This window comes from Pseudomyrmex gracilis, unplaced genomic scaffold (assembly GCF_002006095.1).
Source record: "Pseudomyrmex gracilis isolate BER0280 unplaced genomic scaffold, ASM200609v1 scaffold_192, whole genome shotgun sequence".
Taxonomy (NCBI): domain Eukaryota; kingdom Metazoa; phylum Arthropoda; class Insecta; order Hymenoptera; family Formicidae; genus Pseudomyrmex; species Pseudomyrmex gracilis.
In genome coordinates, this window is record NW_018020776.1 from 258,575 (window position 1) to 284,926 (window position 26,352).

At 38.7% G+C, this 26,352-nt stretch overlaps 4 protein-coding genes across 5 annotated transcripts; 2 read left to right on the forward strand and 2 right to left on the reverse strand.

The window, feature by feature from the left end:
• The first annotated feature begins 335 nt into the window (after positions 1–335).
• Positions 336–2,884, forward strand: LOC109858189 (acyl-coenzyme A thioesterase 13-like). Its single transcript, XM_020435217.1, has 3 exons — positions 336–632; positions 2,082–2,269; positions 2,457–2,884. The coding sequence occupies exons 1-3, from the start codon at positions 552–554 to the stop codon at positions 2,623–2,625; spliced, it is 438 nt and encodes a 145-aa protein (XP_020290806.1). The 5' UTR covers positions 336–551; the 3' UTR covers positions 2,626–2,884.
• On the reverse strand, positions 2,880–8,053 carry LOC109858185 (elongation of very long chain fatty acids protein AAEL008004-like). Of its 2 annotated transcripts, none has more exons than XM_020435213.1 (4): positions 7,926–8,053; positions 3,961–4,235; positions 3,498–3,800; positions 2,880–3,238 (listed from the first exon to the last, which is right to left on the reverse strand). In XM_020435213.1, the coding sequence occupies exons 1-4, from the start codon at positions 7,969–7,971 to the stop codon at positions 3,044–3,046; spliced, it is 819 nt and encodes a 272-aa protein (XP_020290802.1). In that variant the 5' UTR covers positions 7,972–8,053; the 3' UTR covers positions 2,880–3,043. The 2 variants fall into 2 exon arrangements, with proteins under 2 accessions (XP_020290802.1, XP_020290801.1); XM_020435212.1 differs by lacking the exon at positions 7,926–8,053 and adding an exon at positions 5,907–6,075.
• A 1,289-nt stretch (positions 8,054–9,342) lies between these two features.
• Positions 9,343–11,607, forward strand: LOC109858223 (acyl-coenzyme A thioesterase 13-like). Its single transcript, XM_020435285.1, has 3 exons — positions 9,343–9,523; positions 10,969–11,159; positions 11,350–11,607. Exons 1-3 carry the CDS (start codon positions 9,350–9,352, stop codon positions 11,516–11,518), a joined length of 534 nt encoding a protein of 177 aa, XP_020290874.1. The 5' UTR covers positions 9,343–9,349; the 3' UTR covers positions 11,519–11,607.
• Positions 11,517–22,884, reverse strand: LOC109858221 (peroxidasin). The gene is made up of 5 exons (XM_020435283.1): positions 22,149–22,884; positions 15,841–16,358; positions 14,278–15,064; positions 13,744–14,098; positions 11,517–13,658 (listed from the first exon to the last, which is right to left on the reverse strand). The coding sequence occupies exons 1-5, from the start codon at positions 22,361–22,363 to the stop codon at positions 11,616–11,618; spliced, it is 3,918 nt and encodes a 1,305-aa protein (XP_020290872.1). The 5' UTR covers positions 22,364–22,884; the 3' UTR covers positions 11,517–11,615.
• Between the last annotated feature and the right edge of the window lie 3,468 nt (positions 22,885–26,352).

Below are 26,352 nucleotides of genomic sequence, written 5' to 3' on the forward strand. Positions count from 1 at the left end.
ATTGTTAAAAGATGTGCAATCAATACGTAGTGTCAACAGTTGGTTGCCGATAATTGTTCATTGTGTAATAACGATTTAATGTTTCTCACGACTTGTGTTTAGTTATATCCAATGTAACTTCCAGAAACACTAGCTCCAAGTTGAGGAATGATATTATGTTACGTCATGATCGTAACGTCTATTATCGCATAGAGCTTAATAACGTCTAATGAACGTCTAATGAAGTTTTTGTTATATAAATTATTTATAATTTATATATTAGTTCTACATTTATAAGTGACTTTTCGCAATTCTACATTTATATATGATTTTTCCAAGAAACTATGTTAGAAATGCGCAAAAAAAAAACACCACACCGATATCTTATCGCATTTTAAGTGTTTCCAAGAAAACAGGTTAGAAATTCCCCAAGTAAACAAACAGTTTCACTAATACTGTGACGTACAAATGTTTGATGTCTCTCACAAGGAATAGATTTATTCGATAGTGATTTCATAACAGTACGTCATTCCAAAGATCGACGCGAAATTGAAATTTGATTCCGATTAGATATGTCGCGCAAAGTAGAATTTGTGAAGTCCGTTTGGGAAATGGTTGTAAAATCGAAAACCTTCGGTCAGTGTATGAAAGATGTAAGTCTGCACAAATTTCACTTAAATTCACTAGAAATTTCCAATCTGTCCGATTGCGTGTGTGCACGATGATCTTTCGATTATTTTAACACTTCTAACCTATATGTGATATGTGAACTTGTACCTTGCACTGCTTTGTTACAGTGCTCGAAAAAATCGCTCGTACGGTTGATACACACGTAAGTTATTAGGTTTGTTTTATTACCCTGAAATGGCCATACTAGTTACACACACACACACACACAAATACACAAAAGTTTATGTTTTTTCTAATATAATAAAAAAGATAGACTGTCAACTAGTGCAGCCAGGGAAACAAAACAAACCTGATATACTGCATTTAAAAAACTTGAACTTTCTACTTTGTGACAAAAATGTACTATTTATTTTGATCTCTTACTATTTGTTTGTAGGATTTTTCGGAACATTTTTGATGCAATGTTATATAAGTGTTTTTGAACTTTTGCTTGATAATATATATTTCTCAATAAACAAGACAAGGATGAACTTAATCACTACGTAGGTGACTGTGAAATAATGAAAGATTAGTTCATACAGCTAGATAATGATACGAAAAGAAGAGTAAAAAGAATATGGAATGAGATAAATTTAGAAAAGGAAAAAGGTATAGTATTAGATAGGCTATGAAAAGCAAAAGAAAAAAGATTAAAAAGGCGAAAAATAAAATGATACAATAGAATCTAGAATCTAGAATATAGAAATATCATATAAGGTAAAAATAGTGTGAATAAGTAAAAGAATGAACATACCTATATTGTACAAATAAGAGAACAACGGCTATTATAATATACAAATAAGTAAAATGCAAAATTGTAACAAATGTAAAAATGTAAAGGTGGAAATATGTATGTACAAAGTTTTTATGTATTTAATATCAAACAAATAAGTGCAATTTTAAAGTATTATTGAATACAGATAAGTTTAGTTTAATTCAAGGTAAGAATAGGGGTGTGTGAAATGGGTAAATGAGAGATCATTAGATGATTATAAACCAAATCCCCTTTTTGGCCTAAAACTGAAATGAATAAAGTTTATATTAAATTTCTTAATGTGTTGAAAATTTTATATAAAAATATTACTCTTTCGCTCTATTAGCTTAATTTTGATGATTATTTATTTCAATAAACAAGAAACATGAAATAAACAGTTAATCATTTTTTAGCGATTCACAGACAATTTAAGACGTCGTTTTGTAATTTAAATTAATACTACTTGTGAAAAGACATTTAAAGAAGAACGAAGCGTTTTTTGGCGTTTTTGATTTTATGTACAGAAATACACATACATTTATTTAATACATAATGTTTTATACATTTTATTGTGCGTAATGTAATACACATATGTATATGTTTTTCTCCGATTTATTTGTTGTATATATAAATTTATTTTATAGAATATACATATTTTGACAACTATTCGTCTGAACAGGTAGAAATACTGTCAGCTGGTGATGGCAAATGCAAAGCGCAATTTACCGTGTTGAAAGAGCATACAAATCCAGCTGGTTCTTTACACGGCGGTTTTACCAGTACTGTCATAGATTGTATATCTTCGTACGCTTTGATGACCGCCAGATCTGATGCTCAACCTGGACTTTCCGTGGACTTACACGTAACGTAAGAATCTTTCAAGTAGATCAATTGATTTTGCTATTTTCATATTACGACAATACATGCATCGCTTCTAGCAAGACATTAAAGTAGCTGCAGTTGAAAAACGTGATTATCTTTAATTAAGTAAAAAATACAAAGCTTATACATATATGTATGTTTATAATGTACAACGGGAGGATTAATGGCACAGGTTTTTGAATTCTGCAATTCCTGGCGAAACGGTGACGGTCGATGCTAGAACTATACGGCACGGGAAAACTATGAATTTTCTCGCCGTCGAGCTCACGAAGAACAACGGCAAGGACGTTGTCGCCCGTGGACAACACACGAAGTTTGTCAAGCCACCGAAGACCGGATAATGCTATATCGCTTTATAGCAATACTAACGAGAAAAATAGGAATTTCAACCATAATTATTTTACCACGCAATTATAGTCACAAATACCAAACACTTTTCTCTCAGTGTATATTGTGTGAAAATACAAGAATAAAGAATACATAATTAATGATCTCTTAAAAATAACATCTCTTGTTAGTAAAAAAAAAAAAAAAAACTGGTTACAAATATAACATGTCATAATGATGTGATTTAAAATAAAGAGAAACAGCTATCTCATGTTTTATATTGTATTTTTCTTACAACTCTCTTACGGCCACTAGTTTCAGCGTACATTTATAAAGACGTAAGAATTTTTTTTTGGTTACTATAACAGTAACGACGTTACAAATGTCGCGTTTTACTTCTCAACCCTGTTTGTTACATACATAAATTTTATTTTATTGTTGTGCAGTTTTCTGTTTCTGTTTTTTGCCATATGACTTTTTATAAAAGTCATAAAATAAGTATAGATAGTGCAATAGTAGCAAGTTAAAAAAAGAAACGAATATAATGTGTTTTACTCGTTGTGGTCCTTTGCATTCTGAATCTAGAAAAACCTGTACTTCATAGCACATCATCGCAACAAACTGCGTCTATAATGAATAGAAACTATATTAATAATCACGCACTTATAATGATATATTATACAAATACTTTATATTATCTAGAGGTTTAAATTTCAAAGTATATATTGTTGTTATGTAAATTTACCAAAGGGGAACGTTAAAATTAATTAAATTACAAATTCGTCTAATTAAGTGAACACTTAGTAACAATATTATGATGTTCAATTGTTAAATGTAATGTACAAATTTTGTTTTATATGATACATGCGCGTAATATAAAACTTACCATTTGCATCTTCGTAATAAAAGGTTTAAAAACAGATACTTTTTGTTGCATAGTTGTGCTCCATGCTGCAGTGAAGTAATATGTATACATGATAACATGTATAAAAGAATTAAGTAAAGTCACAAATGTCATTCTGGGTTCCACTATGTATTTGAGGAAATACCACGTGAAAATGACATTACTCACATGATGATACACATGCAAAGTAGTAACTTGGTTTTGTTTTTTCCGTAAAACAAATATACACGTGTCGATATAATCAATTAGTTTTAATATTAGTACCCACCATATAATAGTTATTAACTGAAATGCACAAATTTGTATTTGAAAAATATTAATTATTACATGTTTAAAGTGAAAAGAAAATGTATTAATTGCATTCGTTTTTTTACAGAGAAATATGTGTTGCGTTTTTTTTTAATTCAGCAATATAATTTCATCAATACTTAACGTAAAAACATACCTTAAAACCATTTTCACTCGTCGGATCGCTATTATTATTTTTATAGTTTATGCTATATTCAGTAAACCAGCCGACAGATATGTGACTGTGTACCAGCCACGCATTAGCAAGAATTTGAAATACGTTATAAAATAATATAAAAGTTCTTAAGTCAAATGGTCGTCGATTCTTCATGTAACCCGGTCCGGCGTAAAGTATAAAATACAAATAAGCAGAAGTTATAATTATTAATGTGAAAGGCGTTTCTACTAACGCCCATTTCCGTGTGATCGGATCTACAAATAAAATTGCAGTACATTATTTAAAACAAAATTTTTCAAAATGCAACACTTATTAAACACATTAAGAATTACGCTTTTTACGAGCTTACATATTGGGTGTTTGTGCAATTATAAATATGTTTTAACTTCTCAAAATGTGTATAATTTAATACACATCAACATTCCAAGTAAAGTATTTAATTCGAGAATGTAAATAATATGCAGGTTTGCATCACGAATATGTGAAATATTCAATTTAGAGTAGATCTAATAATAAATAAAAGTGTAAATTTTCATAGATTTACTTATATTTATTTAGATCTACTTTATATTTATTTAGATCTACTTTACATCTATTTAGATTTAATTTGGATCTAATTAGATCTATTTTTCCATTTTTTTTATCTCGTTAAATTTAAGTTAGATCTAATCCATTTTTTCTCGGGCAGTAGATCTTTTTAAAATATATTTATAATTACACGAACACCCGGCATGTAGGCTCGTACAAACCGTAATTTATAGTACGAAAATTTCAATGAGTATTTAACTCGTAAATATTAAACATTTTGATATACAGGATGTCCCATGAAGACCGTATCACCGCTCGTAGGCAGGTAAAAGTAGTTATTCTGAGTCGAAAAGTCCTGAATCATGTTTTTCTATTTTATATAACAAAGGAATAATTATAAAATAATTATTGAATAAAAATTAAGCTTATCAGCGCCGACCTTTAGCCGAACGCACGTCAGTAAAGGTCGGCGCCGATTAGTTTGATTTATTCACTAATATACTCCTTTGTTATATGTAATAGGAAAAAATGATTTGTGACTTTTTGACTCAGAATAATTCTTTCTACCCGCCTACGAGCGGTGATACGGTCTTCATGAGACACCCTGTATACATTAAATTGTATAATAAACAAATAGTGAATTAATAAATATCAAGAGAGACACGGCACTTGCTTCGCGCCAAGTTCACGCGCAACAAAGTCGCGCTCAAACGTGAGAGCACACCGTGCCTCTGATTACGCGAAATTCAGATATTTGAGATTTTTTATCGAGCAATATTTCAAGTACGTCGAAACTAATCAATTTCATTTTAGTCTCAATTGTATAAACATAAAAAACAGTTTGAATTACGATTTTTAATTTAAATACAACGCGTGTTGTGTGTGCATACTTGGCGCCTGTTTGTATCTTTTTTTGAAAAGGTAAGTTTTTTAAGATATCACATATTTTGTAGTAATTTACAAACACGATTCTTTCTTAATAAAAATGTGCGTAGCACAAAAAGGTTTGGAAGAAAAACATTGCGTCAAGACGCGGTTTTTATAACACCAACGATAGTTAAATACCGTCAAAAATTATTTCAAACTTAGTGTTCATTGTTTTTTGTAGCGAATAGTCACTTTACACCGATTGATTTGAGCGAATAAAAAATTATGTACTTACATACATTATTTTTTAATCAAAACACCGAGCACTCACTATTTTTAATAATCTTCTTATAACACAATACGCAATAACTAAAACCTTCTGAGAATATAGAACTCAGAGAGTTATGTTTTTTATATAGTACGTGTCAAAAGTACGAGCATCAGCAATTATATGTACATTAGAAATTTTGAGAGCACTATGTATATAAAAAAAAAACACACATTCACGTTAATTAATGAGAAATATTTACCTGCTAAGTCAATCATAAAATAATTATAAACACTGGCAACACTCATTCTGTGATTTTCCGTTCACAATATACAAATCTCCTTTTCTGAGCAATTACAAAGTATCTAAAAGTTGAAAGAGAATATTTGCGAATCTCGAGAGACGGACCGTACTGCCGCTAGTTTTGTTACACTTTGCAGTTTTATAAGTAATGTAAATTATTTGAACTTTGTAATATAAGTGATCTGTATAATAGTTTCCGGTTACCAGCCAAATAACAATTACTGTGTGGAAAAAAATTTGGATTGTTTTATCTGCAGTGGTGTATAATGAATTCCTGTGCGAGAAAAAAAGTTTTCAATAAAATTACAAAATACAAAATGTGTGATATCTCGAAAAACTTATTTTTTTTTAGAAAAATAACAGACGCTAAGTACACGCACAACACGTATTGTATTTAAATAATAATTTAAAACTTGATTTAGTGCTACAAAAAATTTTTTAAAGTAAATTGACGATTTTGAAGCCTGTAATTCACTGATGGTGGTGGTGGTGATTTAAAAAATTCGTAAATCAAATTATTGTTTGGAACGTTTCGATCGTTTTTATTGCGATCATCATCAGCCAAATTGGATAGAGAAAGAATTTTAGATTCTCCCCGGTAAAAAAGTTTTTATATATACTTATACACAAATTAAAATAATTATATCTAATTATGCAAATTTATATGCCGAATATGTCCATACAATTTTATACACGGAGAATTTCTTTTTTAAGAGAATGGCTTCAGAGATATCTCATATCAAATTACAAAATAACTCTATTAGTATCATGTTAGATACAAAAAATTATATAAAACTATATGTTTACTATATTTTTAAAAAAGTTTTGATATATAATCATATATACTTATACACAAATTAAAATTATTATATCTAATTATGCAAATTTATATACCGAATATGTCCATACAATTTTATGCATGAAAAATTTTTTACCGGGGATGAGTCGTGAAGGTTTTGTTTTAGCGATTGAACGTGAGTGTTCTAATAATTTCCATATTGTTAATTTATTGTTTATTAATGTTAACAATTTTTCTTCTTTTTAATTTTAATTTACGATCTCAGTTTTACTTATTGACATTTTTTTGTTTTAATACCGTTAAATTAATTTTAAATACTTCGACTTAATGTTAATTATTCTGACTTTCATTTCTTAAGAACTTTGACCGTTTCATTATTCAGAAACCATAATGAAGGACACAAACGTTCGATTGTTTTCTGCGTCTTGTTTTGTGACTCTTCTCGAAACGACTGTTGACATGTAATCACTTCTTTTGAATTTTTATGGTACGTAACATGTTTTTATATTTATTGTAACATATTCGCGTTTTCCTATTTTGCAATTTCCACAGCACTGTTTCTAAATTTTCTGTTTCTTAATTTTTACATTGTTAATCCATATTTTGATGTATTTACTTGTATTATATTATGTAGTTTACAGCTTTGATTGATGATGATCGTAATAAAAACAATCAAAACGTTCCAAATAATAATTTGATTTACGAATTTTTTAAACCACCACCAGTAGACTACAGGTTTCAAGGTCGTCAATTAAATTTTAAGATTTATGTTCAAGCCGTTTCTTTTTTCTTAATTAAAAAATTCTTTTTCTCTATATTGTAAACTACAATTATTTCCTTAAAAAATTTGTTTTACAGAAAAAGTGATATCAATTGTGAATATACAAATATAGTTATATCAAATAATATTTTATAATAATATTATTCTCTTTATAGTTTTTTTACGATATCTTTAGTACATAATGTAGTTCAACAGACATATAGTTAAACAGACCATTACTGTAGTCATAAAAATGTATGTTTTTAGTTATCTTTACTTATGTTTTAGTTATTGTTATTATCAGTACGTACTGATATAAAAATACAGGCACCAGCATTTATATGTACATACATTAGAAAGTGTGAGAGCACTATGCATATACAAAAAACACATTAACGCAGTTAATAAGAAATATTTACTTGCTAGAGCAATCATAAAATAATTATAAACACTGGCAACACTCATTTTATGATTTTCTGTTCACAATATACAAATCCTTCTCTGAATAATTTTTAAGTATTTAAAAGTTAAAAGAAAATATTTGCAAATCGAGAGACGAACCCGTACTGCCGCTAGTTTCGTTACACTTTGCAGTTTTATAAATAATGTAAATTATTTGAACTGTGTAATAAAAGTTATCTGTATAATAGTTTCTAGTTATCAGCCGAACAACAATTGTGTGGAAAGTTTGTATTTTATCTGCAGTGGCGTATAATGACTGCCTGCGAAAAAAAAAGTTTTATAATAACGGCCTGTCTAAATCTATAAATGTCGTTTAATCCGACAGCGGAAATTAATTACAATTTCGGACTGTCCAAAATTAAATGTCGTTTAATCCGACAGCAAAAATTAATTATAATATTTGGACTGTCCAAAATTAAATGTCGTTTAATCCAACAGCAAAAATTAATTATAATTTCGGACTGTCCAAAATTAAATGTCGTTTAATCCGACAGCAAAAATTAATTATAATTTTTGGACTGTCCAAAATTAAATGTCGTTTAATCCGACAGCANTGTCGTTTAATCCGACAGCAAAAATTAATTATAATTTTTGGACTGTCCAAAATTAAATGTCGTTTAATCCGACAGCAAAAATTAATTATAATTTTGGACTGTCCAAAATTAAATGTCGTTTAATGTTTCTAACGACTTGTTTAGTTCTTACTATAGTTAAACTTAGTTTGGACGTTACGAGAGCGACCTGTACCTCAGTTGGTCTGTGCGGGATTAGGGAGTAAAAGGTTCCATGTTCAAATGCGAGCAATAATGTGTTCGGATTTTTACGGGTCGCTCTCAAACAATGAAATATTGCAAAGATTTTTTATAAGAAAAGAATTTTCTTGCAATTTAGTCACCAGCAGGAATGCCACAGGCAATCATTAAAGTTATGGAATGGTCAGCTAAGAAATCCTGAAATATAATTCTGTGAGTTTGTTGCTATATTTCTATATCCAATGTAACTTCCAGAAGCACTATCTTCAAGTTGAGAAATGACATTATGTTACGTTAGAATCGTAAATTTAAACATCTATTATGATATCGCTCAGAGAGCTAATAACGTCTAATGGACGTGTAATAGAGTTCTTGTGACGTGTGGAACTATATATAATTATACATAATTTTTCCAAGAAACTGTGTTAAAAATGACCAAAGAAACTATGTTAAAAATGACCAAAGAAACTATGTTAAAAATGACCAAAACAAAAAACCGCAACGTTTCATCGATATCTTATCGCATATGAAGATTTGACCGATATCTTATCGCATTTAAATGTTTACAAGTAAATAAAATAGAAATTCCTGAAGAAAACGAACAGTTTCACTAATACCATGACGTACAAATGTTAACTGTCTTTCAAGGAAGAAATTTTTTCAATAGTGATTTCATAATCGTACGGCATTTCACGACGCGAAATTTAAACTTGATTCCCATTATGGCGCAGAGACTAGAATATTTAAAATCCATGTGGAAAATGGCTCAAAACACAAACAACTTCGCTCAATGCTTGAAAAATGTAGGTCTGCACAAATTTCACTTAAATTTAATAGAAATTTCCAATACGTTCGATTGTGTGTGCACGATGATCTTTCGATTATTTTAACACTTCTAACTTATACGTAATAAGTGATCTCTCACCTTGCTCGAAAAAATTGCTCGTAAGATTGATAAGCACGTAAATAATAGGTTTGTTTTATCCTGAAATGGCTATACTAGTTCACACACACACACACAAAAGTTTATTATTTGTTCTTCTAATATAAAAAAGATAGACTGTGAATTACTGCAGCCAAGGAAATAAAACAAACCTAATACTGCATTCAAAAAAAGTGAATTTTTTACTTTGAGAATGTACTTTTTATTTTGATCTCTTACTATATCTCCGTTGAGACATTGAGTTTATATGAATTTCGAAACAGTTTTGATGCAACATTATATAAATGTTTGTGAATTGTTATTTGATGATATATTATATTTTTAAATAAACAAGACAGGATGAACTTAAACACTACGTAAATGACTGTAAAATAGTGGAAAAATGGTTCATAGGGCTAGGTAAGGATACGAAAAAAGAATAGAAAGAATATGGAATGATAAATTAGAAAAGAGAAAAGGTATTAATTAGATTATGAAAAGAAAAAGAAAAAAGATTAAAGGCGAAAAATAAAATGGTACAAATAGTATCTAGAATGTGGAAATATCATAAGGTAAAAATAGTGTAAATTAGTAAAAAAATGAATACAGGTATAATGTACAAATAGGAGAAGAACGTGTAATTAATGTACATATATAGTAAAATAAAAAATGTAACATGTAAATAGAAAGATGCAAAATGTACAAATGCAAAGATGTAAAAATGTAAAGGTGGAAATATGTATGTACAAAGTTTTTATGTATTTAATATCAAACAAATAAGTGCAATTTTAAAGTATTATTGAATACAGATAAGTTTAGTTTAATTCAAGGTAAGAATAGGGGTGTGTGAAATGGGTAAATGAGAGATCTTAGATGATTATAAACCAAATCCCCTTTTTGGCCTAAAACTGTGTGAAATGAATAAAGTTTATATTAAATTTCTTAATGTGTTGAAAATTTTATATAAAAATATTACTCTTTCGTTCTATTAGCTTAATTTTGATGATTATTTATTTCAATAAACAAGAAACATGAAATAAACAGTTAATCATTTTTTAGCGATTCACAGACAATTTAAGACGTCGGTTTGTAATTTAAATTAATACTACTTGTGAAAAGACATTTAAAGAAGAACGAAGCGTTTTTTGGCGTTTTTGATTTTATGTACAGAAATACACATAAATTTATTTAATACATAAATGTTTTATACATTTTATTGTGCGTAATGTAATACACATGTGTATATGTTTTTCTCCGATTTATTTGTTGTATATATAAATTTATTTTATAGAATATACATATTTTGACAACTATTCGTCTGAACAGGTAGAAATACTGTCAATTGGTGATGGCAAATGCAAAGCGCAATTTACCGTGTTGAAAGAGCATACAAATATATATGGCGGTTTAAACGGCGGTTTTACCAGTACTGTCATAGATACATTATCTGTATACGCTTTGATGACCGCTAAATCTGGTAATATTCAACCTGGACTTTCCGTGGACTTACACATAATGTAAGTATCTTTCAAATAGATCAATTAAATATGCTATTTTCATATTACGACAATACATGTATCGCTTCTAGCAAGACATTAAAGTAGCGGCAGTTGAAAAACGTGATTATTTTTAATTAGTAAAAAATACAAATGCTTATACATATATATGTATGTATTTAATGTACAACGGGAGGATTAAATGGCACAGGTTTTTGAATTCTGCAATTCCTGGCGAAACGGTGACGGTCGATGCTAGAACTATACAGCACGGGAAAACTATGAATTTTGTCGCCGTCGAGCTCACGAAGAACAACGGCAAGGACATTATCGCCCGTGGACAACACACGGTGTTTGTCAAGCCACCGAAGACCGAATAAAGCTACCGCTAGTCGATTTACCGTATTTATTGGTACTCATGGTGTGTGTGGTAATAATATTTACATATAATAAAAGAACGATCAGTTTAGTCGTTTATTATTGCCATGTTTTAGCTTCGTCCAGTAACGACCTCAGTTCTTTAACTGTGCGCGATAAATCGTCGGCCCGTTTTCGCAGTTCCCCGGCCTCTCGATCGCTCTTCTCGATCATCTCCTCCAAGTATTCCATCTTCTTGTCGCGGCTCGACGATTCCACATGGTTCTTGTGATCGGGCGCGAAGTACTTCTCGGCCTCTCTGCGCACGCGAGCGACGTTGTTGTCGCTGTCCTCGCAGTTGTCGCAACAGTCGGACCAAGCGTTCAGATCAACGTAAGAAATATCGTCGCAGCTGACGTAGCTGTTGTTGCCCGTGGGCAACAAGAACACGTTCGGTTGCACGCGAGTTATATTGTCACCGTTGTCGCACAGGATTCTTGCGAGCGACGTCTGTCTGATTTGCGCGAGCTGCTCGTCGCGAAACACCCCGGGATTCTCGTACCAGAACCGATCGCCGTCCCGAGTACGTTTGAATTGCTCCATCAAGAGACACGCGAACAGCGGGCCGACCTTCGCCCCCGGCAATTGATCCTCGAGGATACCGCCGACCCAAACGTCTATGTTACCCGGATGACCGTAAAGTTCGCGTAACTTCTGTCGCACGTGGCCGCTTCTGATTTCGGCGTGTAGCTGCTCGAACGTTTCTGCGCGCGACATGTTGCAATAATCGCGCCACTCCAAGTAACCGGGAAGACCGTGATCCCGTCCGCGTTGGATGTTCATCGCCGCCAGATCCAACGCGACCGCGTGCGCGGTGCGAAACAGATGCTCGGTAAGCTCAATGTTGAGATTTTGTTCGGGCAGCTTGAGCTTCGCCGGGGTGGCGAACATACCGCGTAGCAACGGATCGGTGCCGCCTTCCTCGACCAGTCGCCAAGGCGAAAAGAAGGCGTCGCGCAGATCGAGAGGACCCTGAGGAATCGATTGGAACAAAGCGTCCAGACGTTGAAGACGCGGCTGGATGAGGGAGTGGCCGAAACGCAAGGCCGCGGTGGCGAAGACGTTTGATACACTGGCCTCAAGGTTGGGATCGTAGCCGCGGTAGCGCGGCAGAGACACGATCGACGGTCCGAATATCCGCGGCAGCCAGTGCTGATACGTGATATGTTGCATTTCGGCGCCGACTACGCGCCTCGCCTCCTGATACAGTTTCTCGCCCTTCCAATGTGGATTCATCTCGCGAAGCGCGCGAGCGATGCGGTTGTGCTCGCGCAACCACAACGTGTGCATCGCCAACAGACCGACTTGCTCGTTCGCGCGAATATCTCCGGCTACGAAGCAATTGATCGAACTCTCGAGCGGGTCTCTGCGACAGTCGACAAACTGACCGGACATGTAAGGCAGCAACGGCTTGTGACCGGGAATCGCGGAACCCTCTCGAAGCAGGCCGCGATCGGTCGCGAAGTCGCGCAGATTGCGCGCCAGGTCGTCGTCGTAACCGTAAACCTGCGACGCGTCCAGGTAGCTGGTCAACTGGTTCAACTGCTCCCGGGGAGTTAGGTCGCCCCATAATACGCTGGTCGCACCGGAACCGCACACGGCGCTGGTTCTAACGAAGTCGATGCAACGTCGATTGGTGACACGCGGATCTCCCGGCGGCACTTCCATCGGGAAACAGGGAGCCGCGTTGTCGCACGACTTCTTGCAATCGATACCGTCCCACGACTCGCTCGAGACCGACGGCAACGCGTGGTCGAGATCGTGATCGAGAAACTGGCCCCACTGCATCACCATGTGGGTGATCTCGTCGTCGGACGTGATGTCGTGTGTGGATATCAGAGCGGTCGACACGAGACGCGCGGCCGGTTTCGGATAACCGTAATAGAGTCGATCTTTTTCCCAGCCAACCGGCATTGAGAAACCGTTCTCGTAAATAGGCTGCAATATTCTGCGAAATCCCGTGTAAGACGAGCCCCACGTGGGATTGCGCAGATTGTTGCATCTGCCGTCGACAGTTCGATATTTGTTGTGATAGCACCTGTTGGTGCAGTTCTGTCGATGCCTGTGACCGGTACATCCGGATAGACGCTCGATTTCTTTCACCTGCGAACGCGCAAGTTGTGTCGTTTTTCAATTTTTTTTATGCATAAAATCAAAACATTTATACGTTTTATTTTTTTTTGTTTACCTGTTCGTGCGTCAAGATCTCCTCGTAACGGAATTCGCCGGTTACGTTCGCCTTGGCCCCGGCGTTCACCATACGACGAATGTTGACGAGAGTTCGTTCGAATAGCTCGGCGGGTCTGGCGGCCGCTCGACCGATCGCGTTTGGAAACCGCGTGAATCGGTACGGATTCACGTGTCTGGGATTGCCGTCGGTGCCGAATAGAGACGACAGAGTCTTGTTGATGGCGCGATCGATCTCCTCGGTTGCGTCGTGAAAGGCTCGTATCACGAGCGTGTCCGTAGCGCTGAGCTGTCGCACGCGCACAAGCGCGTGCGCGATCGCGCGACCGTTGTCATTCACAGCCGAACACTCGTATCTGCAAAATAAAGCGTGTCGTAAAAAATTGACTGCATTTCCTCTTCTTTTTTTTGGGGGGGCGGAAGCTTTTTCTATTCTCGGCTCTTAAATTTGTTCTTCTCGGTAAAATTTTCTCATCAAAATTCCCCCCGGGTGATTATTCAAAAACGATCGACGATCACGCGATCGTAGCCTTACCTGCCCGTGTCCTGCGGCGTAACGTTGAAAATGAGGAGACTTCCGCCGCGCGTGACCTTGAACCTGCCGCCCTCGATCGTGGTGCCGTCCTTTCTCCAGTGTATCACCGGCTTCGGCGCGCCCTGTGCCCGGCAAGACACCTCGATTGTCGCGTCCGGTTCCGCCTCCATGTCTTGCGGCGTGACGAGAAATCGGGGCGCGGTCGAGTCGCGAACAATTAAATCGGCCACGCCATCGGTCACGTGATCGATACTACGGAGATGACACTTGTACTTGCCCTGATCGGTCTTTTTGACCGCGTGAATGCGAAGCGAGGTGTTGTCGCGTCCAAGCAGAATTCTGTCACCGGTAAAGATCGGTCGGCCGTCACGGCTCCACGTGATCTTGGGCATGGGTTTGCCGAATCCCCGACAGTGAAAGGTCACGTCGTCGCCCTCGGTCGCGTTCTGCGACTTCGGTCCCTCGACGAGTTCCAGGGTTCCCGCTACGATCACCGCTCTGGCCTGTCGGGATTTGGTCGAGCCCATGTCGCTGATGGCCACGCACTCGTACATACCGTGATCCTCGTCGGTGGTGTTGATGATTTCCAAAGTCCCGTCTTCGTGGATCACATATTTCTCGCCGTCCTCGCGAATCATCGTCATCGCGCCGCTGTCATCGTCCGACCATTGGTTTCTCATCCACTCGATCTTCGGTTTCGGATCGCCCGTCACTCGGCACGTCATCGTCATCGTGTCTCCGAATCGGACCACGGTGTCTTCCGGTCCTTCTATTATGCGCGGTTTCGCTGCGGGGAAGAAAATCTTTTTTGTTACGCGATTGAAGAATCGACGAGAATTAATGTCATTAAATTTTGAACAAATTTTGAATTTTACTTTGGAAAGTTTGAAAGAAATATATGTTGTGTATTTTTTCTCTTGTTCCGATCGCGCTTTCCTTCTTTATGAAACGTACTTCGAGACAGTAACCTTGACATCCTTTGCGAAATGGATAATAATATAAATTTTTTTTTTCGAAATTGCAGGAGCGTCGCGCTACCGTTCGTTTGATAACGAGAAAAGGCCTGTAGCCTTTGAAATTAGTCGGCGACAACCAAATTGAATGGTAGGTTCCCGATTTAACCTTCCGGTGAAGGATCACGCGATAAACACACACACACGCGCGAATTCATTCCAGGCGTCGTCACGCAAGACACATCGCGACGGTGTCAACAACCGCTGCAACGTGCTGCAATGTTTAAGTATCTTCTTTGTACCCGGCAATTACATCGAAGTCGCAAGACGATCGACATCTTGTACAGACAAAAAAGCGAGAAGGCAATATCGATTCACAAGAGAAAGTTTTTTATACTCAAGCACGCGCGATAAAAGTCTGGAACATTTTCGTTAAAAGTAAAACATTGTTTTTTTTTTTTTTTTTTTTAATAAAACTGAAAAATAAAAAAGAATCTCGACACGCAAATTAAAAAAAAAATAAAAAGCCAATTTCGCATTTCGGACGATCGCGCGCGATGGAACGTCTTGCAACAACGATCGTGCCGGGAACTCTCTCTTTATACTCAACTGCAATGAAAGTCCTCGGGCGACATCGTGATCAAAGAACGGCCGCTCATCGCGTGCGGGGACTGGCAGACGGCCGCCATCTCGGTCGGTCTGTCGCGAAAACGTTCCACCAGCCAGACCAGGTTGCAGTCGCAGACGAGCGCGTTGCTGTCGAGACGCAGCCGCGTCATCGGGCCGACGTTGAGAAACGCGTCGGCCGGTAAGCTGTGCAGCTTGTTGCTGTAGAGAAACAGACGTTCGAGCGACGGCAGATCGTTGAACGTGCCCGGCTGAATCTTTCGCAGACGATTGTGATGAAGATAGAGCTGCTTGAGTTTGAACAGCTGAGCGAACGCTCCCGGCGCGATGTGCTCGATGTGATTTTTGTACAAGTAGAGTATCCGTAGATTCGGCGCGCCCGCGAACGCGCCCGCCGGCAGATGACGAATGCGATTGTCGTTCAGCAACACGGTGTGCAGCTGATCGAGTCCGCGGAACGTTCCCGGCGTCACCTCCGTGATATGATTAAATCGGAGATCTCTGAAAAAAAAAAATTCATTTGTGCACAATCTCGACAAGTAAGTGGCAAAAAAAAAAAAAAATGCGCGTGCGCGAAACGTCGCGCTTTAAATATTATAAAAAAATTCTTATTCTTTTCGATGACCGCGATGTGTTTGTATTGCAGGATTCTTTGCGCCGTAATATTCCGCTGACGGCGGAAAGTATGTAGAATAATTTTTTCTTCAAGCGCAACGTAAAAATAAGCGTGACGTTATTGAAAAAAAAAAAAAAAAAAAACGCAGCGAACACGTCGATTGCGGTTTTTTGCGCTGTACTTGCGCGGGATTTATGAGATTCAGAAATTTATCTAAAGCTTGCGAGTAACATAAAGTAGTTACGCGCGTTGCGTAACCGCGCCGGTAATTATTATATTATTACGTCGGCGCGCCACGACGGGACACAAAGATATATTTCTCTCTGGCTATCGGGCGCGCAAAGCCTCTCTTAATTAACAATTTTATCCGACCCATGTTGCACACATTACTTCCTTTCTAAATTACTCGAGTTCTCGCGCTCGACCCCGTGGTATTTTAACCTTCTTATCGCGCCGGCAAATCGCCGGCTTGAGCGCGCACAGAAGAAACGAGAAAAAGAAGCCCCTCGCATATGTATGTATTTTTCTCGTCCGCGAGAAGAGAGAGACAGCGGACTACTACAGTAGTAATAAATTCCAAATTAATCGATGCTGTCATATCGCTCAAATCTCGCGCGTAAAACTAACAAGTCGCGCTGAACGACATTGCGAAAGAAAACATCGAAGAGACGACCGATATAAGAGACAAATTTTACCGAATGAATTTTTTGTTACTTTCGGAAAACGGTCTTTTTTTTTTTTTAAAAAAAAAAAAAACAATTTCTGTCTACTTTCGTCTCTCGTGCGCGTCTCCCTAGACGCCGCGGTACCGTTATCGTTAATTAGCGAGCGGTCACTTCGATTTCTTTCAGAGAACGCGCGCGTTAATGTCGATCGTTATTGTATATAAATCGACGGCTTATATTCACTTTAATGCGGCGCGACAGGGCGATTTGAACGCGGTCTCATTAATAACGGCGATCGCGGCCGGTTAATTAAGAATTAGTGACGTTAATAGCGGCGGTGTGTTGAATGACGTACGAGTTACGGTTCCGAGAAGATAGTCTCGTCTCGTCTCCGGAGACCCGTTCTCGGACCGAGCGTATAATAAATCGCCGATTTCGTCGAATCGCTCCGCGATTTTATCGCATTTTTGTTTGGCAAAATGAATATACACGCGGCACGCGGTTACTGAGATAAAAATTAAAACAAAAAAAAAAAAAAAAACTGTGTGCGCAACAGTATGAAACGTACGAGTTAAATGTATCTTCAAAAAGATATTTCGAATAAAAAATGAAACGTTTCGAATTACCAACGCCTACGCGGCGCTCGTTTAAACATATTCATTACATATTTAAACGAATTCAAGAGCGGTAGCCAACACGCGAATGCCACCCACGCAATGGGCGCGACATCGATACCCGACTGATCAGGGCGCGGGTAAGTTTAAACGCCGACCGAGCGAGTGAGAGAGGCAGAAATTTTTTTTTTTTATGCGCGCGCGCTCTGTTTTACATGTAATCAGAGATTACGGCGTGATTACGGGTACGTGAATAAGGGACGATGTGTGTCTTGGCGAATCAGTGTCTGCGGAGAGAGAGAGAGAGAGAGAGACTGGTAGGTATATATATATATATATATTATTTATTCAACGAGACCCGCGGGTACTTAACGCGCGACATTCGATATTCCATCGATCAATCGGCCGACGAGGCGTGCGTACTACTTGTTTATTCCCCCCCCCCCGGTAATTTTAGAGGATCGTAAATTGCAAATTATCCGTAAAAAGCGCGATACGCACACCGTGAAACTTCAATTTTTTTCCGAGACTCGCGCGTCGCGTTTTCATTCACGCGCACCCTCGGTGAAAAATTCTCGCGATCGGAAACCGCGGAGATCGAACGAGATCGAACGGATCTTTGAGAGAGATCGATATAACTGACGCGAAATAAACAAAAAAAAAAAAAAAAATCCAACTCTCGAGATAGAGCGCCTCTTGAGAGACTGGCGCTTCTCGATAACGTTATCGCGTCTCCCTCGTCGAGGGCGATCTCTCTCGATGAGCGACGTTTGGCTCATCGCTCTGGTACGTCGCGCATAATCTTGCTTCTCTCTTTGTTCTCTTTATTCTGATATATCTCGAATCTTGCGCAATCGCGCGATATCACAAACCGAACTTGTGAACTTCTTCGCGCGACGATTGTTATCGTCGCGCCCGCGCGCGTTCTCCGAGTTGTTCTTCGCGAGATTCGAGACGACCTTCGCGTTTCGTCTCGAACAAAGGCGCGAATTTCCTAATCTCGCGAATTGACGATGCCGCAGCGCAAAGCTGGAACTTGGACGAGACTCTCGTTGCGCTGTGCGCAACACAGAAATAGCGCGGACGCGCGGGGGGGAAGGAGGGGTAACGTGTAAGTTAAACGAGCTCGTTCGCGCATAAAACACGGCGCCAGAGAAAAGCATTTAAAACTCATCTCTCACATGAGTCACGCGCGCGCGCGCGCGCGTGTATGGGGAAGCTTTTACGAGAGAGTCGTCGTTCTTCTTCTTCTTCTTCTTCGCTTCGATTGCAACACTTAACGGACTCGTCACCGTCGCGGACAATCACGATATCAATCTACGAGAGAGACAAGCGTTTTTCTTCTCAGTCGTCGGATTCCTCTCTCTAATGAATTCCGTTTTTATTTATCATCCGGAAACAGAAAAACAAACGAAAATCTCTCGGGAAAATTATCACACCCTACGACGGAAATTATACGTGCCGATTTCTTCTCTCAAAAGAGTATCGGCACGCATGCGCCAAGTTGAGAAACTTGATTGAGAAAACTGAAGAAAGGGAAAACTGAAGTTCTCGACTCTTGGCTGAGGAGTTTTTTTCGCAATATTTTAAAATTAGTTAGGGGGGAGGGGGGTATACGAGGTCCTTCGTATATATATGTGATGCAAATCCAGCATCCTATATGGAGGAAAAAAATTATTTCGAATATATATATATGTGCATACATATATATATATATATTTAATTAAAAAAATAAAATATAAAAATACTTTATTTTATCATATATATATATATATATATATATATATATTTAAAAAAAGCACATTCACACGCACAACATCCTGCGAACGGCTATATTCATGTCCCTATATTCATATATTATTAGTTTTTGAAGATAGGGAGTTTTGTTTGTCCTTTTTATCGCAATTAAGAGCTTTTGCTAAATTACACGACGTTCTTCCGACGATGGTTGATATAAGAGAGAGAGGGAGAGAAACACGGAAAGCAAAAAAAAAAAGTTACGCTTCTGAATTCGCTTACAATTTTCACCGTTTGCGCTTCACACGCAGTTACAATGAACTGTGTCATCTAATCGCAAATGCGAAACGGGTCACGGTTATTTTCCTCTTGAGCAATTCCCTTCGCAGACCAACTTCGAAACGAATGTGTTAATAATTCGTTCGAGAGCGAAACGTTGTAAAAAAAAAAGAAAAAAAAATGAACAAGTTCATTTTGTTTCGCGACGAACGAGCGAGTTTCTCGAGCTGCTTTTTGCGTAAAAAAAAAAAAAACAAAAAGAAAACAATTTTTTCTCAAGCCGCACGCTGTCACAAAAGAAGAGCAAAGGATTTTGGTCGAAAAAAACGTCGCTTCGAAGTCAACTGTTATTGTTAAAAACATCATTTGATCGCGTTGCACTTATCGCTGAATCACAGAATCAGCAAAAGTGATGATTCCGCCCGTGATGTTTGTCCCGCCGCTTCGCGTCCGGACGCTTTGCGCAACGCGCACGACGTACGTACAATAAAAATGATAAAGAACCGAGAGTAGGTACATACGCACGTCATTTGCGGACTACTGATTATCGTCGCGGTGTGTTTGTTTTTTTTTTTTTTCTTTCCAAGCGAGCGCGACTTGCGGTTACATTATCGATGAGACAGATAATCAGTTAAATTGGGGCAAAACGATAAAACCGTATCGGTGTCGTCCGCGTAAGAGACACATTATGATCACACACGACGCGTTATCGCTTTCTCCTCTGGCTTAAATATATTTTTCGAGAGAGATCGATATTATCGATCACCTTCTTTTACGAGCGTTTTTTTTATTTTTGTTTGGTTTGTTATTCACCGAGACTTTGTTGTTAATCCTTTGCCCCGCGCAGACCTCCGTCAATGATCTAACGAATTAGACAGATTGGGTCTGTGAGATCCGCGCGACTTTAAAATCATCGAACATCTCCGCGAAAAATCAATATTTTTTTTTTTTCAATTTATTTATTTATTTTTTTGAATCGAAAGTTTGAACGACTCTGCGTCGATGAAAAAAAAAACAAATTAAAAAAATCTCCAGTAGTTTCAAAGAAAACTAAAAAATAATCTTAAAAAAAAAAAAAAATCTACTAGAAACACCAACGCGCAATTTTTAAACGGGTCTGGGAGACCCACATCTGCAGGCCAAGGATTAACATCGATCTTTATTCATTACACTCGTTGTAATTCATATATATATATATACATATATATATATTTTAGCCAACGTTGTTCTCGGTCGATTAATCGGCGCCTGATTAAAGAAGTTATTACGTCGTTGCATTATTCATTCAAAGCGTAAACAAATACGCATGCGTTATTCGCGGATTATAAATATATTTACGTGTGCAATTATACATTCGTAACATTGCGATATCGAAAAACAGATCTGTGGACTGTCCGCGGCCGCCTCGGGTATGCAACGAGATCTCGCACAGCCGCGCTTATGCTCTCCGCTCTTCGCCTTTGTTCCTTTCTCCGAAGCTCCACTTTAGCACAACTGCATCTCGCGAAACTTATATATAGTTTCTAAACAGTCCGCGAGAAACACCGCGATTTTTTGCGTCGATCTCGTCCTGTCTCGAGACAATATAAATCACACTCACGCAGTCGAATCAAACCTATCCTACGTTGTCGCCGTGAGTTTTTTTTTTTTTTCAATTCTCACGCGCAACAATCGCAAAATATTCGCAAATTTCTGCAGAATTGTGAGAAATTCTTTTTTTTTTTCAGTCCCGCGTCAAAAACATAATTGATGTACGTAGATTGCGATGTGTTGCGCGACGACATATAATTTGCGTTAATTCGCAATTCCTCATCGATCACCTCTTCAGCGTCAAAGGAAACACGTTTATTCCCAGCATTGGAATAAACGATCACAAATTATCCTTCGTGCCGCGAGGAGAGCGAACGTTCCTCGCGCGTGAGAAAGCGTACGCGCCGCGATTCCGATCTTCTTTAAACATCAATCGAATCGTATATTATCTTGATTGGTATCTTTTCCGCGAGCTAAAAAAAAATGCACTTTCTCTCTCTCTCTCATCCAACCTTTCATCTTCGACCTTTCGTCTCGTACAAAATTCGCGCCGATTATCACAGAGAGAGATATATTATTTTTATCGAGAGATCGCGTCTGAAAATCACGAGATGCAACGAATTTCCATTCGCGATTTTATATCCGTCCGTAATCGTCAAAAACTCAGAAAGGAATATCTGTTAAGGGGCGATGGTATAATCAGAGATTTCCGGAGCAGAATCTTCGCGCGCCTTCAGGAGGACTCGCGCCTCCTCAAATGACGGAGAAGATGCGATTGTGTTGCGATCCCCCAATTTTTCCAGATAAAAATCCTCACCGAGAGTGAACAACAACGGAGAGCGGAACTTACAGAACGGTCGTGTTGGCGGGCACCCGCGGCACCTGGCGCAGCTTCAGAAACATGCATCGCACCAGCGTCGACTTCTCGCACACGCATTCGTTCGGGCATTTCGTCGTCGTTCCGTCGACAGGCGCGGGAGGAGGATCTGCCGCTCCTGCTCCTCGCCGCGGAACCGGCAACAGCAGCAACAGCAGCAGCAACATCCAGACGACGAACAGGTCCATCACGAAACCGCCGCCTCTCGTCGTGTGTATTTCTCGCGACACTTTTTATTCAGGCACACTCGAGATAGAAAAAACTCGCGCGGTATCGACACCACCACCACGTGGAGTTCATCGGACGTGCGTGCAAGAGCGCACACGAACGCACGAATGTGAGACGAGAGAAGAGAGAAAGAGAGAGAGAGAGAAAAGGAAAAACTTTCACTCTCTCTCGTCGCGAGATTAACTCTCAACGTGAGAGCGAGAGTCAGAATTCCGAAACCCAACGGGAGGCGCGTTAATCCGCTCCGGGAATAAAGAGAAGAAAAAAAAAAATGAAAGGGGAGAACCCCTACACAGAAGATGAAGATGGGAAGAAGCGCGTCGCCGCGCCGCGACCGTCTCGATCGCGCAGTTCCCGTGCCGGCGGCAGCCACACTACTGTTGCGCTATCCGACTCCTACTCGCGCCGGGACCCCGTCGAAAGAGGAATCCAACGTGCGGAGGAGACCCACCACGGTGCGTGCTCCAACATCACATCGCGGGAGTTGTACGGAAAGGCTTCTCCGCGGGAACGGAACCCGCTCCGCTCCTCCTCCCGCTCTGCTCCTTCTCGCGCGTCCCTCGTCGTCGTCGTCGTCGTCGTCGTCGTCGTCATCGTCGTCGTCGTCGTCGTCGTCGTCGCACAGGTATGCCGGACAAAAGGTGCCACGAAACGGAGAGTACAACGAAGGGTACGAGTGGATACGCACGAGAGCGAGAGAGGGATGCGGCGATTGATAAGTATCCGAAACGACGCACAGTATCACATCGCGCTCTTGTGTTTGACAAGTTTCATCGTTCGGAAGAGCAAATGTCAAACGTTATCGTAGTGTTTGTAAAACACACGACAGCTGTTCGCTCGAAGCAAAACGTTCTCAACGTTACCGTAATTCGCGGCAACTTCGACCGTTGCAACCGCGGTTGCTAAAATATTCAAGTTGGGTATATTCGGATACTTATCAATCGCCCCCTCTGAGATATTCATTTACATGCTGACGATGCGCCGCCGCGATATTCCGCTCGCTTTTGATGGTATCGAAGCGAAGATAGACTTGTAGCGAAAAAATCCGACTGGTTTTTGACGAACGGCGACCCAAACGACGAACCTGCAAGCATTCAAGCGTTCTTCGCATCTCTATATATATATATTTTTTTCTTCCGATATTTTTGTCGATAATTTTTCATTCTTCGATCGACAGATATTATTCTAACATATACATATACATATATATATATATATATACAGTGACTCACAAAAGTATTTGAACACTTCCTATAGAAAACTTTTACTAATATGATATATATGTGTTATATGAAACTTTTTAAAATACCATTTACACTATAAGTAGACACAACTATCATGATTAGATATGTAAAGTTTTAAACAAATCCGAAAATATACGTAAGAGTTATGAAATATTTATATTTTTTTGTATATATATATATATATATATATATATATATAATGTACATGTATGTTATATCTTGATTTTACGGCGGTCTTAAAATAACTGTTATTTTAACGCACACGCTTTACTTGGCCGCGCCAAGGTAGGCGGAACGAGTAGACCGCAGATATATAGGCGTGTTCGTGTTTTCAGTACACCTGAACACACGTAGAACACCGCGCGTTGTTGTTTGTAGGCACGCGAAGGTTTTATTTATCGACGCTTAAATGTAGATATGATAAAATACTCACGTAGGAGAGAGAGAGAGAGAGAGAGAGAGAGGGGGGGAAATGCTTGGAGACGCTTTCAAGAGAAAACGCGGCTTGTCAAGCTATCGCTGTTTATATTTCGCTTTATGCGAATAAACTTTATGCACTTGTGTGCAACGTCCTGGACCGCGCGAACGCCGGCGACGGTGGTCAAGTCGGACTCCAACGAACCCGACGGCGAGTCTCAACAAGAATCAACGTATCTGATACGCACGAAGCGAAGATAAACGTGTAACAAGTCCTCGTCTCCGGTGTCGTTTCTCGGGACTGCACAGTTGTCGGACGTCAAAATCAAGATGCGAATGAACTGATTTCGATGTCGGGATCGCCACACCGATCGTTCGAGGAAGATAACTGTCAGAGAGAGTCCATTTTCTCTGTATACAATTGAACAGTACGCGTGATTCCGACACGCTCGTTGGAAGCATCAGATCAGGCGCGAATAAACCCAATCGGTGAATTAAGCGTGCGATACTGGTGCAAAGATGATAACACAGCACTTAATTGAATCGATGGTTTGACGAGGCCCCGTGACGAGATCTTGGATCTATAAATAGAGTCGCGAGATACATAGATATATTGGCGCCAATATATTCCGCGTGGACGTCTCTCACGAGATACGCCAGCAGCACGCGACGGAAACACAAGATATATTCCCTCCCGATCCAGGACTTTTTCGCTAAAAGTGTGTGTCTATTATTCGGTTCTCCCGAAAACGATAATATCGTCGCGAAAAGAGAATAGAAACGCAAATGAGAAATTCCGTTCGCAACCGTGCCGGTCTCGAACGAGGTGGCGCGAAGTCGTCACAGAAGAAGTCGTTTGTCGCCTCGTCATTGAAGCGCGGCTGTTGCATACGCGAAGAGAGAACAATGCAAGGTGCAACGACGCGCGGAACAAAAGAATATTAAACGAAAGGGAAAGTATTAACATACCGGGTCACACACCGCGCGAAAACAATCCGCAGAGGAGTGACAAAAAGAAAAATATATATATATATATGTATGTGTAACAACAAGTTACGCAATTAATTACATAAATTTTACGTAAAAAAAGAAGTGTATGAGATTTAAACTTTATCGAATATTAATTCCAAAAACTTTTTCTTTGGTTGGCGAAAAAAAAAAACGAAAAATTGCGTTCGACATATTCGACTCGCGCTTTCCTCCGTTGCAAATAATTCGCTATAACGACATTATATATATATATATATATATATATAGCAACGACGGGAATGTTAATTTACCTCACAATGCCGACAGCTTCGCGTTCTTTGTTGTTTTCCCTGGAAGGAGATATTCTTGTTACACGAGGTCGAGGAGCGTGGTTCCTGCGTGTTGTGTCTCTCTCTCTCACGAGAGAGAGAGAGAGAGACAGAAAGAGAGAGCCTCAACATGAGCCACCGACAGCCGACTCTCTGACGGCGAGAGATATGCGTTTTAGATTAGACTTCATATGCGTTAGACGCGGATCGCACATCACGCTGGTGGAAGACAAGAGTGGATGGAGGACAATTCGTCAGCGAGATACATTTATTGCTTGTCTCTCGAGAGAAAATTTTAATAAAGTAAATTACACAAAGAAGAGCAGTGGTGCGCTGGAAACGCGCAAACGTTCGTATAACGGAACCTTCTTCTTGTTTCAACTTTATTTAAATAGGGTAAAAGACCTAATTATCTGTCATATGTCCAATTACTGTCACCCTAAGCTAATTTTATTTAAAATATTAAATAAATCCTAAAAAAAGTTATGCGTAAAAACAATCTAACATAGAATTTTAAGTGCAATTAATATATAATAATATAATATAAAATAATATTAATATATAATATTAATATATAATATATAAAATAATATTAATATATAATAATAATATAAAAAAATCCAGCACTCAACATTCTTGTCTCATTTCTTTCGTTTTAGGGGGTGACGGGGTAATAGCTCTCGCATCGTTCTTTTTTAATTATTAAATTTATAAATAAAAATAGAGATTTTGAGAGGCGCGGTATTATTTTGTTTCTTATATTAGAGACGTTGAATAATACCAGATGAGAAGAAAAACACATGTTTTTTGATAAATAAATAATAAAAACAATTCGCTAAAACAACGCGCCAGAGTTTATTATTCAGCCCTTGTAGGAATTGACGAACGGCCCAGTATTGGGTCAATATCGGCAAACGAGGCTCGATATTGGTACGACAGTAGTAGCCAGTACTGGGCGAATATGCTTAATGATTAGATCGAGCCAACGCT